The sequence below is a fragment of the Paramacrobiotus metropolitanus genome, unplaced genomic scaffold (assembly GCF_019649055.1).
Source record: "Paramacrobiotus metropolitanus isolate TYO unplaced genomic scaffold, Prichtersi_v1.0 Parri_scaffold0000035, whole genome shotgun sequence".
NCBI lineage: Eukaryota > Metazoa > Tardigrada > Eutardigrada > Parachela > Macrobiotidae > Paramacrobiotus > Paramacrobiotus metropolitanus.
Window position 1 is genome coordinate 576,478 of NW_026570255.1, and position 15,826 is coordinate 592,303.

The window sequence follows — 15,826 nt, forward strand, 5'->3', positions numbered from 1 at the left end:
GGTGATCGGATAACTGAGACGCACCTGTTGGTTTTGCTCAGACACACGTTATATGAGATCGTTTTAATTCCCTGAGATCACTTTTTAGCTGATCTGATTCGATTCAAGTTCGTTTTTAAAGGTCACTTTTTTGATGAAAAGATCGAGAGGTTTGCCTCAGAAATGATCTCGTTCTGCTGCTAATATCAATAAGACTGCTAAAAAGATCGTTTTAAGTTCGGATCAAGTTAAAATAGATGATCTCAGGTCATCTATAAAGGTCACTATCTGATCTGATCTGATCTCAAAGGTCACTGATGATCTCGAGATGATCGATCTCCAAGATGGTCACTTTTCCGTCAACTCAGTTCAATTAAAACTAACTTCTTTTAGCTAATTTTAGATCGTTTCCGATGAAAAGAGATCGATCTCACTGCTGGGAGATCGTTAGGAGATCGTTTCAGATCGTTTTTACCGTTGAAAATTTTGACCAATCAGAGCTCGTTTAACTGACCAATCACGTGTGCCTGTTAAAATTTTCTGACCGGCCTGACGTCACAGGTCGACGGCCAGACTCGCGCGCCGTGTGCAAAAGCTACGCCTACATCTAGCTCAGCTCAATACGGACCAATGAAAATTGCGCTTTTTACGCCTCAACCAGTCCAATAATTAATAACGTTTTTTACCTGTCTACCGTTCCGATCCCGCAAAAAGATGATCCAGATGATGGAGATGATCCAGATGATCTTCTCCAAACTCCGATCCCGCGCAGCCGTATTCCGCATGGTTTTGGCGCCTTCCTGTCCGACCTAGTCTGCCTTCTGCTGGGCTTGTCAGGCCTACCAGCAGGTCGCTCTACAACCAGTTTGATGGAGCGCGTAAACTGATCTCTTGGCACCTCCTTCGGTGCTGCCAACTCGTGGCTTCTCGGCTCTTGTGCCCGACAGCCTTGACCCCAACAAGAGGTGCTCGCTGCCTAGCAGAGGAAACAGTACAAGTTCTCCGACAGGAGAGGTCTTGCACCGCAGCCTTCTGCCGTCTGAATCGATGTGCACGACGAGTTCTCCTACAGGAGACTCTCTAGTCAGTGCTGCCTTTAGAGTTGATAATCCGATGAGTGCGCCTTGCTTCAGATGAGGAAAACCAGTGCCTTACTGGTGAAATGAGATCAATGAAATCAAGATGATCCAGATCAATATGGCCGTTCGCCAAACAGATGATCGTGGCCGTTCGCCAACGGGTGAAAAACTCAGAAACCGTCTGTTCACGGCTCTGCTACCATATAACCGTGGACCAAGAATGAGTCCAGGACGGAAGCCCAGACTGACAGGACTCCGTGTAGTGTAGAACGTGACGTGTTAGAGGAAGAAATGCACAACGCACGATATCCAGTCTACGTTATACACTTTATTAACGTTCTCTATCGTGAAAACCAACACTCTGACATTCAGTCAACTCAGAGAGCCAAATTCCACCTGCTCTCGACAACTCTAATGCACTGCGCAGCAGTGAACACAATGAACGGCAGTAGCCGACCAATCAGAGAAGCGCTGCGTCACAGACGGCAATTCCCCACGGAGTAGTGCAACGAAGCACTCCCGTAGCGCCAGTAGCGTCACGCAGGTGGACGCAAGGGAGCCATCGCCTCACAGCACAATTAGATAGGAACTTCCGGGTGCAAAATCGCGCTCAAGATGGAAGCCATACTTCAGCAAGAACAAATAGCTGACAAAGCGTCAGCATTCAGCACCGTGACGAAGTCTGCAACGAAAGCGGATGCCCGAAACGGTTCGGCCCGTCGCTCAAAAGCCGCTTAATGAATATCCGCGGACAAAACAAACCGTCTTTGTAAAGGGCGTTTGATTAGTTCTGACAAGTTACATTCTTGTATACTACGGGTTCGCAACACACTGTGCTGAGCGCGCCTAAAATTACAACGTTTGCAAACTGCAATCGTCTTGACTGATATTATGAGCACATTCAGCCAGCTTTGACATTATCTTTTGGCTTCTGCATAATTTTAAAACCGTACTACCAGTTACTTGCATACTTGCAGTTATTTTCGGAGAGGAGCTTGTCTGACAAATAGTCCATGGATAGCAAGCTGGACAACAGTTCAACCGGCCGGCCGGAATGTTCAACAGCGACGAAGAAGGAAGACTTCGCTCTTGTTGTGGAGGTTCGCGGACGCGATGGAGCGTTCCAGTGTGGGCGTTTAGTAGCAGCTTCCAAGAGTGGCGGACTGCTGGTGGATTTTCTATGCCCAGGCCGACGGAACGAGTGGGTTCCGTTTGCCGAAGCCTTCTTACCTCAAGCTGATTTTTCTGGTCCATATGTATTTTACCAGCCCAACGGATTCTACGGCAATGGTGGTAATTTGAAAACAGTGCGGGATATTGTGGAATATCAAATAGACAAAATACTGGCCAAGTAAAGCAAGACAAGTCAGAAATGAACTCTTGTTGCGGAATGTAGGGTACGCGGATCCCGTGGAGGTACTGATGCAGCACAGTCCCTCGGATCCGTGGACATGGTATCCCGCCATCACGGTGTATGACTGGAATACATTCGGCTGGGTTTCTATCCAGCTGCCTGGTGGCGACATCCGAACCATCGTTCCACGGGATCGGATTCGTTGCCCGACGGAGCGATATTGGTTGGCCCGCGGCCTAGTGGTCACCTATGACTACATGAAAAGCTTAAAGCAGTTTTATGTAAGAAACCCTCGTCGGCATAAAATAGTCGGATAAGACATAAATGACTGCACCGTTACAGGCCAAATCCGTGCTCCGGCCTGTTCCACCCGCGAAATGCAGCCCTCCGAGAGTGACAGCACACACGAAGAAACGAAGCCGTGGAAAACCCTGGAAGACGGTCTTGGTCTGCGGCGGCCGCTCAGCGTCTCCGGAGCGCGCGGTCCTTCTACCGACGCCGGCCCGTGATAGTTGCGACGCACTCCGCATTTTGCCCGTAGAAATTCTGACGGAGACCTTCCAGTGTCTGCCCACCGTGGAGCAGTGCCGGCTGCGGACGGTGTGTATCGGCTGGAACGGGCTCCTCACATCGGCCGCTGTCAAACGTCTGCTGCACATCCAGTTCCCCTCGGAAGCCAATTTAAATTCTTTTTATCGTCTTCCCGCGGGCAATGTTTACGTCGCCGCGGCCTGCGCCCTTCGCTGCTGGAGCAATCGCGCCGTGGCCATTGTCGGCACGCCCAGAATTGAGGCGTCCAGGGAGAAACTCGATCTGCGGTACTGGTCTTTATGTGATGGACGTCTTCTGCAGCAGATCATGCCGGGCGGAGCCGAGGCATTCCCGGGAATTCTGATCCTGAAGGACATTGACTGCTCGTTCATGCCGCGTGTTTGCGACCGGGATTACATTGCGGTTCTCCACACGGTCTTCGACTCGCTAGCGGCGATTTGCCGTACGCTGGCCGTGAAGAACTTTACGTGCACGGTCCAGCAAGTGTATTACGATGGCGACGTGCCGATCACCATCCGTATCCCGTTCGGACGGATGCGCAACGAGCGACGTCTAACTGTCGCGGACTGGTGGGACATGATTGAACAAGCCTGTCCGCTGCTGGACAGTCAGCAAAGGGATGCGGTATCCACGGCGCTCCAACAACGAGATTTGGATCATTACTGGCTAACCCAGCAGCTAACTTTGGTAATGCTAATATGTAACTGATGGATTTTGTATAAATAAGTTATTCATTTAGTAAGAACATGGCATTATTGATTTTTTAAAATTATTTCGGTAAAAGATACACATTCAGCACTTCTAGCAATTTAAAAAAAAAAACGTCTAAATGAATGTTAAAATGAATACGGTTTTGACGCTTTACAGGTTGCCCGTAGACGACAGTGTAATGATCCGCGGAAGAGCGTCACGTATCTGAAGCCGTTTCCCAGGGGAGATAATCCGCTGGGGTCCGTCGATGTCAACCAGCTAACGCGCTTGGCGCAGTATCTGATGCTGTGTCACGTCAACGAAACTACAATGGACTGTCAAATAGTTTGGCCTGACCATTAAGTATCTCCTCTTCCACATGCTTTCCATTTCAGTTCATTTGTGCGATACGGTGCGCATTTGCGGCCAAACGTTTTGACTGTATAACAGAAATCACGTTGTAACTTTTTTTTGCACCCGCATTTTGCAGGCACTGCATGATGGAGGCGTAGCAGCGTTTCATAATAAAGTACGGGAACAGTACAGTAAATTTACCGTGATTACTGGCTCAACCAAGTTGTTCCACTGAGTCTGTGGGCTACCGGTCACTTCGGCCGTTTTCATTTCGGCCGCGTTCATTTCGGCCAAAGTTTTTCGGCCGCCATTCACTTCGGCCGCCAATCACTTCGGCCGTCACTCAGTTCGGCCGCCGATCACTTCGGCCACAGTACATTTCGGCCGTAGCTAATTTTGGATAGATTTAAGCGAAAACGTTACTTTCGATATAAAATGTGTCGAAAACTTAAATCCTAAAAAGGGTTAAAAAATGACCTTGCATTAACAATTTGCCATCCCATCGTGCAACTTTTAAAAATTAAGCAAAATTGAGAAAACTTTATCACCAGCATTTAATACCCAACTCAATATACCGGTAGCAGACATAAGGCGAAACCTTTCGAAAAAGCTTAAAACGACAAATGATCCGCATCACCTTAAGAAGACTGAGAAAACATGGACGATCGCAAGAAGGCAACCGTCACGAGGGCGAAGGGTAAAAAACCCACACAAACCCAAGAAACCTAAGAATACCTAAAAATAAAAAAGAAAACCTAAAATACCTAAAAAAACCAAACAAACCTAAAAAACCTAAGAAACCTAAGAAAACCTAAGAAACCTAAGAAAACGGCCGCACCGTACCAAAGCCGAAATGAGCGGTGGCCGAAGTTAGTGCCGGCCGAAGTGAGCCTCGGCCGAAATGAACGTTGGGCGAAGTGATCATGTGCGGCCGAAATGTAACGCGGCCGAAGTGATCGGACGCGGATCGAATGAGGCCTACCGTCCAGAGGTTTAGACTACCGAAAACTCTTGAGAAAGCCCAAGGAAATCTAACAAAGTTTAGAAACCCGTCGGAAACTTCAGAAACTCAAAAACAAATTTAGAAAGTCAAGGAACCGAAGATAACCTAACCATACTAAGAATAACCTAAGAAAACCTAAGAAACCTGAGAAAATCTGCGAAAAGAAAGAAACCTAAGCACCCTAAGTGAAACTAGGAAAGCCAAGGCACCGAAGATAACCTACCAATACTAAGAATAACCTAAGAAACCTAAGAAACCTAAGAATAACCTAAGAATAATATAAGAATAACCTAAGAATAACCGAAGAATAACCTAAGAAACCTAAGAAACCTAAGAAACCTAAGAATAACCTAAGAATAATATAAGAATAACTTAAGAATAACCTAAGAAAACCTAAGAATAGCCTAAGAAAACCTAAGAAACCTAAGAAAACAAAGAAACCTAAGCAACCCTAAGTTAAAACTAGGAAAGCCAAGGCACCGAAGACAACCTACCAATACTAAGAATGACCAAAGAAAACCTAAGAAACCAAACAAAAATAGGAAGACTTAAACTTGGAGATGGCTAAATGTGATGTTTCCGAAATGAGCGTTGGCCGAAATTAGTTCTGGCCGAAGTGAGCCTCGGCCGAAATGAACGCATGCGGCCGAAATGTAACGCGGCCGAAGTGATCGGACGTGGAGTTTGTGAACGGATGCCAGTTGTTGCCATCGGGCATTTTGAGACACGGCGTGTTTTGTTGATGTGGCACTACAGTGGCAGTCTATCGTCAATCTGTTTAACCGAAGGAATAATAAGCACCAGTTGCTTTAGGTACCATTGAATTTGTGGACGACGTCAAACGAACGGTATTATCAACATTTTTTTGACAACTGTCCATTACAAGCAATTTTATTTGATCTCCATGGAAATTTAACAGTTTTAAAGCAGCGGCTTAAGAGTGTTAGAATTGCTGATTGCATTGTCGCCAATCTGATGGAAGGAGTTCGGCAGCGAACGGTTCGCAACCGTCAATGATGAGCATCATGCTCATCATTGACGGCTTTATACCGTTCACTGGCGATGGACAGTAATATTATGATGGACACAACTTTAGGTCTTATGAGAATCATGTAGCGGTCATCGGTTATTTATTTCTTGCTGCCACTTTCGGATCCTACGTGGCTTAGCCATTTTCTACGCTTGCACATAACACAATCGGCCAGCTCTTACTATTCCGGAGCTAGCCGCTTCCGCAGCTTAAACTTGCAGAGCCTGTCCTCCATCCCGGAAACCGTTTGCCCACCCGAGCGAATTCTGCCAGCATTTCCGGTGACATGTTGCGTTCGGCGCCGTTCGGTTGGCTAACATTGGTGTTACGTGTCGATGCGTGCAGAGTCCTGACTAACCGGCTGCTAATCAGAGACCTGGATGACTAGTTCTGATCGTCTAGGTCGGCGATGAGCAGCCGGTTCTGATTATGAGCGCTCTAATCGAGATAAAATCCTCAACTATCCAAAAGAATAACCGTGAAAAATGGATGACCGTCCAAGCCGTTCTGTGGAACTGTGGAAAGTGAAACAGAGAACAGTGATTTTTATTACACAGTATTTTATCTTGCAGCTCGCGAGCGAGCATTAGTGTTTGTTTCTAGTATTTACTCCATTAGCGCGATAAGATAAAATGGTCATGCTAACAAATGTGGTGTAACGTCACTAACGTGTTTGTTTAGGTTAGCGATATCATAAATGTGCAGCGTGTCGCATTTCGGCCATCTCGTATCGACAGCAACTAGTTTGCCAGTCCGCAGTTGCAACAAGTTGCGTAATTAATATTATCGTTAACACTGCTGCTCTCTGCACAGCTATTTAGGAGTTATCACCCAATTAGGCCCCGTAAGTGCGAAAGTTGAGTAAGCTAGCGCGCTGGGGATATGGAGATGACGCGTCCCAGTAGGCGCCAGTGCATGATAAAATTCGCGCACTTCACGCACTTCAGCTACTCTTAATCTCCGATAAGTTGTTATAAATGTAAATATTAATTACAAAATTCTGTGAACTGTGGCGCATGCCATTTCAGTTCTTGCTGTCACCCTGCCGATACGAGGTGCCATACAGCATACAGACAGGAGATACAGCTTCGGTTTCACCTCCGCGTTTCTTATTGACTCTTACACGATCTTGATTAGTTAAATAGTTAAGCATTTGTACAACTTTTGACGGAACAAATTAATTAAATTGTAAAACCTGTTAATACTGGACGAAAAGCGTCGAATAGTATTATCGTTGGCAAGACTACGAAAACGATATTATTGCCGTTATTCTTTGTACTTCTTGTTGATGTTTCTATATAATGTGTTCAACGTTTCCAAGGAAAATTCTTGGAGCATTGCGGTAGCTGTACCTTCTGGAGGTTGGCCTAGTTGGCGCAAGTTTCAATTGCGCCTTGAAACCGGGATGGACCGATTTCGGCATCATGTCGGCACGATGTTTAAACGCCTTAGAAAACAAAAAGAAACATGTGAGCCAGTTCTTGACCACGGCCGACTTAAGTGGCTAGTTTTTATACCGTTAAATATACTTCTATTGTAGGTACATGCATTTACAAAGATTCATTATTGTTGTTCCTAGTCAATAAAAGTTATTAACACCACGAATACCGAAATTTGTCCAACAATCTGCACAATTCGTACATAAGCATTACATCATAAACCAACAAGGAAAACCTGAAAGTTAAAGCGGCATTTTACCGGCGGGGATTATATTCCATTGCAAGCCAGTTAGCAAATGCCAATACAGATAGCAAATTATTTTTTAACGGTTAACGAACGGCAAAGACTTTTTGACCGGTATTTTTCGACGGTACATAAAAAATGGTAAAGTCTTTGACGGCAGCAAAGGTAAAGGTAAAATTGATAAAGGTAAATTGAAACGGCAAAGAAAAACTAGGCCAACCTCCAGAAGGTACAGCTACCGCAATGCTCGCAAAATACAAAAACATTTTCGTAACACTGTATTGCAGTGCACTTGTATCAGTGGTATGCCATGACACGTAAACTGTTATTTTTGTTTGGCCACTACCTATTGCCAACAGCAAATGAAAATACATTTTTAAACTAGGTACGGTAGCACACAATCATAATACAAAAAAGGGAAATTTTCTGAATTTTGAACCGGCCTAGGTGACTCGGTTACTGGATTACACGAAACTGGTACCATGTAACGGGCCATTTCCTTTACATAAACCAAGAAGTAACATTTTGGCAGTTGACATTCCGACAATACTATATTAGCTGTATCACGCGATTAGGTACAGTAGTGTAATGAATGCTTTTTTCGCTGTAGTTAAGGATACGGAGATAACTTCAAGGTAACCATCCGGCCGGACTGCTCGGCCAGCTAGGGCATGCCCGTTCCGTCTACGTTTCCATCGACTCCGATACTTACAGCTTCTGCTGCAGGAGGTGTGCTTACACCTCATGAAACTAAAAGTATGCACGTACGTATGTACAGGTACGTACCTTTAATACAGAATCTATTGGCTTTTATAATATATGTAGCCTGCAAGACGATACAGTCACAAGTTTCCTATATAACTATATAAGTGAAAGATTTGTACTGAATGCACAGCCTAATTGCGGACCAAATTTGAAATCCGTGATTTGCAACGCCCAGCAGCCCGGGGGCGGTTGGACGTATGCCTTAGCCGACTACGGAAATAGGCGGCCTAAATGTACGTACCTTGCCTTTATACATATTAAATTATCTTGCCTTTATACGTACGCACCATGCAGCGCTACGTCTCCGGAAAAATTCATACTTCGGAAAGGAAAAAATACAATAAGAAGAAGGGGAAGAGAAACTTTCCAGGTTTAATGGCCGTTCGATGGCTCTGCAGGCTAATAATCTATCCTCACTGGGCTGTGATTTGTGAACAGGAGATTAATAGTCTTGAAGAATGCCATAATCCGCCTCCGATGACCGGCAGTGACGGGAGTCGTGTTCGGTTTGTCACAGTATTATAATTTTTAAATTCTAACCCACATCTCAGCAGCCGGAGGAGCAGTTTCGGGAGAAAATGTTGTCAGGCAATGTGTTGGTAATGAACAATCTCACTCGACATGCTGTGACGGTATGATGTGTGAGTCAGTGACCATAGTGCTGGACAACCGGTATTTGCATATCGACAGAATTACCAGGCTTAATATGCGCGATTACTGCTCATCGCAGTACTTTGTAGTTTGTACTTTGTACATATACACTTAATAAAAATTCATTTTATTATTGATTTTTGTATGTCGCACAATCGGCGACTGAGCATGTACAAGCATGCATACACAGTGATACGCTAACAATTTGGAAAGTGCACTTAACTATGCATTCGGTGGACGGAGCGCCGCTCTCAAAGTACTTATTAAAGTGGAAAACATGATGCTGTTATGGCTAATCGCTAATTTTTTAATTCAGATTGATTATACAGAAGTCCCAGGTTTTTACAAAAGTAAAAGTTTTAGCGATTATACAATGCCTCAGCCGACAGCAGAACTAAGCGGGCTAACCCTTGACGGGCGGTCTAAATTTACAGAGGAGTGACCGGTTGTTTCGAATTATCAATATTTTTCTAGCCGTATTTTGTACCCGCAGTTCTGCTAAGCCTGACGGCGATCGCAGTTTACTTGCTGCCTCACCTGAGAAACGTGAATTGTTGTTAGGAGGCTTTGGTGGTTAAACGAGGAGTCCGAAGCCTTCCCCTTAGAAATATTCATTATTATCAAATTTTCATTGCAATAACCGTAGTGTTGTGCGTATTTGAAAGCCAAATGATTTGTGTACATGGGTGTAAAAACTGTTTGTGCGCAGTATACCGTTGCCGAGATATTGTGTGTCAAAATCCCGTACATACAAATTGTCGTGCACCAAAAGTCCTCACAATTCAAAAATGGATTTAATTTGTTACAGTCGGAAGTATAAACTGAACGAGCGCATTGTCACACGGTTAACATACGTAATCTCTTCACGGTACCGTACCGTTCAGAGTTCATACTTCATACCGAAAAACGTTCCTTCAAGTTTGTAAGGCTATTATACCGTCCGTTCAGTGTACGCGCTACTAACATACGCTTCAGTTTAGTTCGTGCAACAGTGGGACCACAATATTGCAGAACTACACGGGACAGTAGCGGATAGAAAGGCAGTTTTCATCTTATTGAATAGCATTCCAGCTGCTTCGTCAAAACCGTTTGCAGAGCCAAAGGTCGACCCCTGCTTAAGCGGGACGAAGAAGTTATTTGTCTGATACAATCGCCGTTGCTGATTACCGTTTGCTGATAGTGTTTGTGCATTTCTTTCTCGTTCGGCGCGAAGCGTTGAAATCGGTACGTTTTTAACATGTAACGCGTTCTTAGTCATATACCAACTGGTCGGAACAGAAACAGCTCTGTAAAAGTAAAACATGTGTTAGATTTCCTGTTTTGGTGTACATCAGGATCACAAGCAGCTACCTTGTACATCCCGCAACTGCCGTTTTTATATGACGTTCAAAGATGAACTTACTCCATGCTATAGTAATCTCATCGCTGTCGTTGGTTGTTGGAGCACACTCCTCGGCGTCAGGTAAAGCAGCCTCAATTATCGTTGAGGCAAATGCGCCATATTTCGAGCTGAAGGTTTACCGTTCGTTCGTTGGTACAGATGACAAGCTTCTGCTGTTCAACGATGTTAATTGGGAGGACGACGACGACGATAGCAGTGGACTCGATAGTTTTGTTTCGGCAACGGGCTACATCCATCCGAGCGGCTACTGGCCCAACAACGGCCAAGAGATTCCTTATGAATTGACAGGATTCAGTAAGCGCGCCACACCCTAATTAACTCAGCTTTTTTGACCTTGTGCTGTTCAAACTGTTACATGGATAACCGCTTGCACTCCTGTTAAAAGCACTTTTTTCTCAAACGTAGTTTTTCTTTCGTTGATCCCTTTAACTAAAAAATTACAACGAAGGAAAATCGGGGATTTCCACGCTTGAAATAATTACGGCCGCACGGTGTGCCACTCTAAAGGCGTGTGAGGAGGAGTGGCCTCCCCGTCATCTACGGCAGCAGAAGACCGCGGGGCCAAAAGGACAGCAAGTTACTCAGACGACGATGGCTAGCAACTGAAGAATCTACCAGATTGAAGATCTGGTAGGTGAAGAAAAATGCCATCAAAATACAGCAAAACAACTTAGCACCCGCCCCAGTGCGGGTGTGCGGGGAGGCCACTCTTCCTCACAGTAGTATCATGTGAGTTGGCCGATAAAGTGCGCAGTTGATTCTCGGGTGTTCTGCGTTTCCGCATAGCTCGCAGCGTAGAACACTGCTTACTCAGCAGGATAGATTCCGTTTCTGTCTTGCCCGTGGATTCTTCCAGAATCCATCATCATAGGCGTTTCTGTTCAGCAAACGTTTCACGAATTCCGTTCTTTTCTGATTTCGTCGCGAAAAGTGGTTTTTACTGCAGTATTTCTAAGGAACAATTAGAAACACGTAATATAAGAAACGAGTTTGGGAACACATATAAGAAACGAGTTGCAAATGAAAAACGCTTTGTTTGGAGAAATCGGATGCGAAACGAACCGATCACAGAAATATACTTCCCAAATTGAGCTAAAAACAGAGCGATTGTTAAGGACCTTGTTCTTTCCGCATTCATTAAATTGTCGTTCTCCTTTTTTTTTCAGGTGACGAGCAAAGAGGGAGTATCGAAAATGCAATGCGAGCTATCGAATGGCGCACCGCCGGCTGCGTAACATTCCAGAAACGCAAGGGAAATCACCAGGAATACATTTTGATTCAACACCAGATAGGACCCAAGGCAATGTAAACTTTTCCGCTGGATTACTGTAGTTTCTGTGAAACGTAATGAGTAACCATTGTTTAACAGATGCAAAGCGGACGTTGGTCGCAGCATCGGCCGCCCAACCAGAGTCAGACTGCATTCCGACTGCTTTTCACTAGCCATACCCGGCATCATCCAGCACGAGATTATGCACGCGCTGGGATTCCACCACGAACACAGTCGCCCGGATCGGGATGATCACATCACCCTAGTGGCCAGTAATATGAAATCCGGCATCGACGAAAGAAACTTCCAGAAACTGCCTCGAATGGCCACCTTTGGACTTCCCTATGACATCGAATCACTGCTGCATTACGGTCAGGAGGTATCCAAGAGCCACGACAAACCGGCTATTATCTCCAAAGCCATCCCGCCGGCCCGTTGGATAGGCCAGCAGTTTGGCCTCAGTCCGTTGGATGTCACCAAACTGAAGGTAGCTTACAACTGCTCGCAGAAGGAAGCTGCAGTAACTGTGCCCACTTTCTCCGCTACGCCAGCTCGCATTGACCGTCATAGCGTAACCAGTGGTCCCACCTTTAACGAATATGCTGCTACAGAAGGTAAGGCGTAACCTAGAAGAAATAAGGTTACTTTGTGGCAGATTGGGAAACGGAAAAGGCTCATGTTGCTATAATAAGGTATCATTTAGCCAAATCTGTGTTCCCGGACGGGCAGTTTCCGGTCTGGTTTATATTACTTTTGCTTTGAATCAGCTTCTGGTAGACTTTAAATGTGACTCGAAACTTGCAGACTATCCTATTAACACATCGGTTGCTGATCCGCCTTTTGTGTATCCAATACCAAAAATGGCCAACGAGCCATTAACAAAGGAGCAATGCCTGCGCGGAGAATCTGCGAACTGCCAGAAACCTGGCTGGTTACGCGGCCACCGTGCCATGGAAACCCCGTATTACTTCACCACCTGTAACCGCACGGCTACTCAGATGGAACTGTTGATCATGTTCCGTGAGATGTCGCAGCCGCCGCTACGGTATGTACGGCTTCGTTTGGAAGACTCCGAACATGTGACCGGTGAGGCACTACAACCTATTCGCACCCAAGTTATTCACCTGAGCCTGTATGGCTGCCACACTAATCGAGTGACCGGGAAACTACGCGGGATGGCACTCGGCAACTTGTTACGCTTTGGTGCTTTCGGAACAGGATGCTCAGATTGTCTTGTTATGCAGAAGCTAGTCTTCAGCACGTCCCTAAAACTGCGCGAAATACAGTTTCTCTGGCATGTTATACAGTCGGTGGAAGTCGACAGTTTTTCTGATATGGTGGATCTGCGAATTTTGTCCCTGCCGTTGTCGAGGGAACAACATTGTAGCCCGAGTTTTGTCTGGTACAGACGCTGGTTATCCCGGCATTCCTATCTTGCGAAGACCCGATCCATGGGCAGTGTGTATAATACGCAAACCGATTGGGACCGTTCAATATTTAACTTGGATGTGATGGAAAGTGATGTGTCTCCACTCTTTATCAGATGCGGCTAGCTCTCCAATATACAGTAAACAAAAGGCATAACGAGCCGCTCTAACTGATGATCTATCTCCTTATTGTCGATCGGAGTTTATCTGCTATACAGTGGTACTGTGGTAGTATCTTAGTGACAAATTGTCTGCATTTTTCAAATTGATCTTTTTGTTGTGCCTTTGCTCATTTTACACAACTGGATTAAAATTCAACTTAGGTTAACTCAACAGCACTACGCTAGCAAACAGTTAACCATTTAATTGTGCAAATGCTTCGATACTTCTAAAATGATATCAATGCGGAAGGTTTAGATTTCCCGTCCATTACGTTGACTGGTAGTGCCAAGCGGCCGCATTTGTGGATTTTCCATCCGGCTCCGGAAAAAAGCCTACCGCCGTCGTGCCGACTGCTGAATGACGGACATAAAGGGATGGCAAGCCGTAGCAATCCCGACACAACCTCCGCCAATTCGTTCGCGTGACGCACCCGGACGCCCGTCCAGAAGTGGCTCAATCTGTACCAACATGGGATTTAAGCGTCACTGTCGCGTTGCGGACCAAGTTTCGCGTTGTAGCGAACATACACAGCGCAACACGGCTTATAAGCCGCAAATCGCAGCAACGGGCCGCAACAGTGCTGCCGTGCTTGGCTGGGCTATGCCAGCGCAACGCCGCAACAGGCGCAACACGGCCTATAAGCCGCAACACGCAGCAACGGGCCGCAACAGTGCTGCCGTGCTTGGCTGTTATGCCAGCGCAACGCCGCAACAGGCGCAACACGGCCTATAAGCCGCAACACGCAGCAACGGGCCGCAACAGTGCTGCCGTGCTTATTGGGCTATGCCAGCGCAACGCCGCAACAGGCGCAACACGGCCTATAAGCCGCAACACGCAGCAACGGGCCGCAACAGTGCTGCCGTGCTTGGCTGGGCTATGCCAGCGCAACGCCGCAACAGGCGCCACACGGCCTATAAGCCGCAACACGCAGCAACGGGCCGCAACAGTGCTGCCGTGCTTGGCTGGGCTATGCCAGCGCAACGCCGCTACAGGCGCAACACGGCTTATAAGCCGCAACACGCAGCAACTGGCCGTAACACGGCATTAAAATTGCCCAACGGTCCTTAAGCATTTCATAAATACGAGTACATTACATAACGAAAATAGTTAGTCACAAATTCACAGCAACAGAATCTCATTTAATGCTGCCGCTCCTTCCATTGTTCCAAGTACATAAGTGGCGTTGCCTCGCTGAATTGCCAACGATATTCGCTGGCGCAGAAACTCATGGGAACGAGGTTCGCCTGTTTGGAGCTGGAGTCGCTTCCCAATTTCTTTAATTAGAGCGATGGCCGACTTTCCCCACGGTCCGAGAGTTTCAAAGGCTAATGGCGCGAAGATGTATCTTCCCAACAGATACAAGTACAGTCGCACTTGTTTAGTTGTTTATCTTCGGCCTGCGCTGCAGCGGATCCAGCAGAAGCTGACGTGGATTTTAAGTGAGACAGGGCGACGGTATCGACACAGGTGACGTCCCACGCCAAGCACATACCGCGTTTCCAGGCGAAGGTCGTGCACCCATCCGGCCCCGTCTGATCCGGGCGACGATCCGACGTGTGGGATGTTCCGCGCGGCTCCAGTTTGGCAGGGATGTCCGCTGACAACAGCGCTCTGCAGACGATATTGTTCAGTCCGCCGTGACGCGGGTGTCTTCCAGCAGAGAAGGAACAGGATAAGCCGTGGTGGCCTTTGAATTCGCTCTCATCACTTTGCTTGTATCCCGCTTGCGCACTTAAACGGTCAGCTTTAGAGTATATTGTATGAAACAATGACACTCATTCTCTTTTTTGCATTGCGCTTGATCGTGTTGTCAGGTTGTTTGCAGTAAGTAGAGAATTTGTTTCTCAACATTTTGGTAGTAAAAGTGTCGAAAAAATTTTTTTTGTGGGAATTTGAAAACCTGTTTGGGCCATACAAATTGGTGCTACGATCCGGCACTACTGCCAAATGCGGGTGTTCGCAATGAGATTGGCATTTTCGATGTGGCTGCTCTTGTTCGAACTCGTCTTGCAATTCTTGGCTTGAATATCCATGGACTTATTTGATACGAATCTGAAAATGCATTCTGTATTCTAAATTTGTTGCGGTCACTCCACATTGCGTGATGCAAGCACTTAGAGCACCGTGCACGCCACTTTAAACCTTTGTCAAACGTTGTACGTTAAGGGAAATGGCCCGGTACATACAGAGTAGCGTAAAATGGTACTGTATAAATACACTAAAACTTTTGCTTGCGCGAACTTCGAATCACTTTTTTGTAATACTTACTTTATGTCATTCTAAAGCTTAATAATTTGTTATTACCCGATCTTCTTGAAACTTTGTTGTAAAAGACACACGACCATAAGGTCGAAAGCGAAACAATATCAGATTCATAGCAATTTTTTCCGATTTTAAAATAAATTTCAAAAATTTTAAAATTCAT

General features: G+C 46.0%; 1 protein-coding gene across 2 annotated transcripts; it reads left to right on the top strand.

The window, feature by feature from the left end:
- The first annotated feature begins 10,221 nt into the window (after window positions 1–10,221).
- LOC129589503 (zinc metalloproteinase nas-14-like) lies at window positions 10,222–13,561 on the top strand. 2 transcript variants are annotated; one of them, XM_055484279.1, is made up of 5 exons: window positions 10,222–10,602; window positions 10,681–10,836; window positions 11,709–11,847; window positions 11,912–12,426; window positions 12,617–13,561. In XM_055484279.1, the coding sequence occupies exons 1-5, from the start codon at window positions 10,533–10,535 to the stop codon at window positions 13,363–13,365; spliced, it is 1,629 nt and encodes a 542-aa protein (XP_055340254.1). In that variant the 5' UTR covers window positions 10,222–10,532; the 3' UTR covers window positions 13,366–13,561. The 2 variants fall into 2 exon arrangements, with proteins under 2 accessions (XP_055340254.1, XP_055340255.1); XM_055484280.1 differs by lacking the exon at window positions 10,222–10,602 and adding an exon at window positions 10,991–11,172 and having other exon boundaries at window positions 10,721–10,836.
- The last annotated feature ends 2,265 nt before the right edge of the window (window positions 13,562–15,826 follow it).

Coding starts and splice junctions, on each gene's coding strand:
- LOC129589503 (XM_055484279.1), top strand. CDS start 10,533: ATGAACTTACTCCATGCTATAGTAATCTCATCGCTGTCGTTGGTTGTT. Junction 10,837..11,708: donor TTATGAATTGACAGGATTCA/GTAAGCGCGCCA, acceptor TTTTTTTTTCAG/GTGACGAGCAAAGAGGGAGT. Junction 12,427..12,616: donor CGAATATGCTGCTACAGAAG/GTAAGGCGTAAC, acceptor CGAAACTTGCAG/ACTATCCTATTAACACATCG.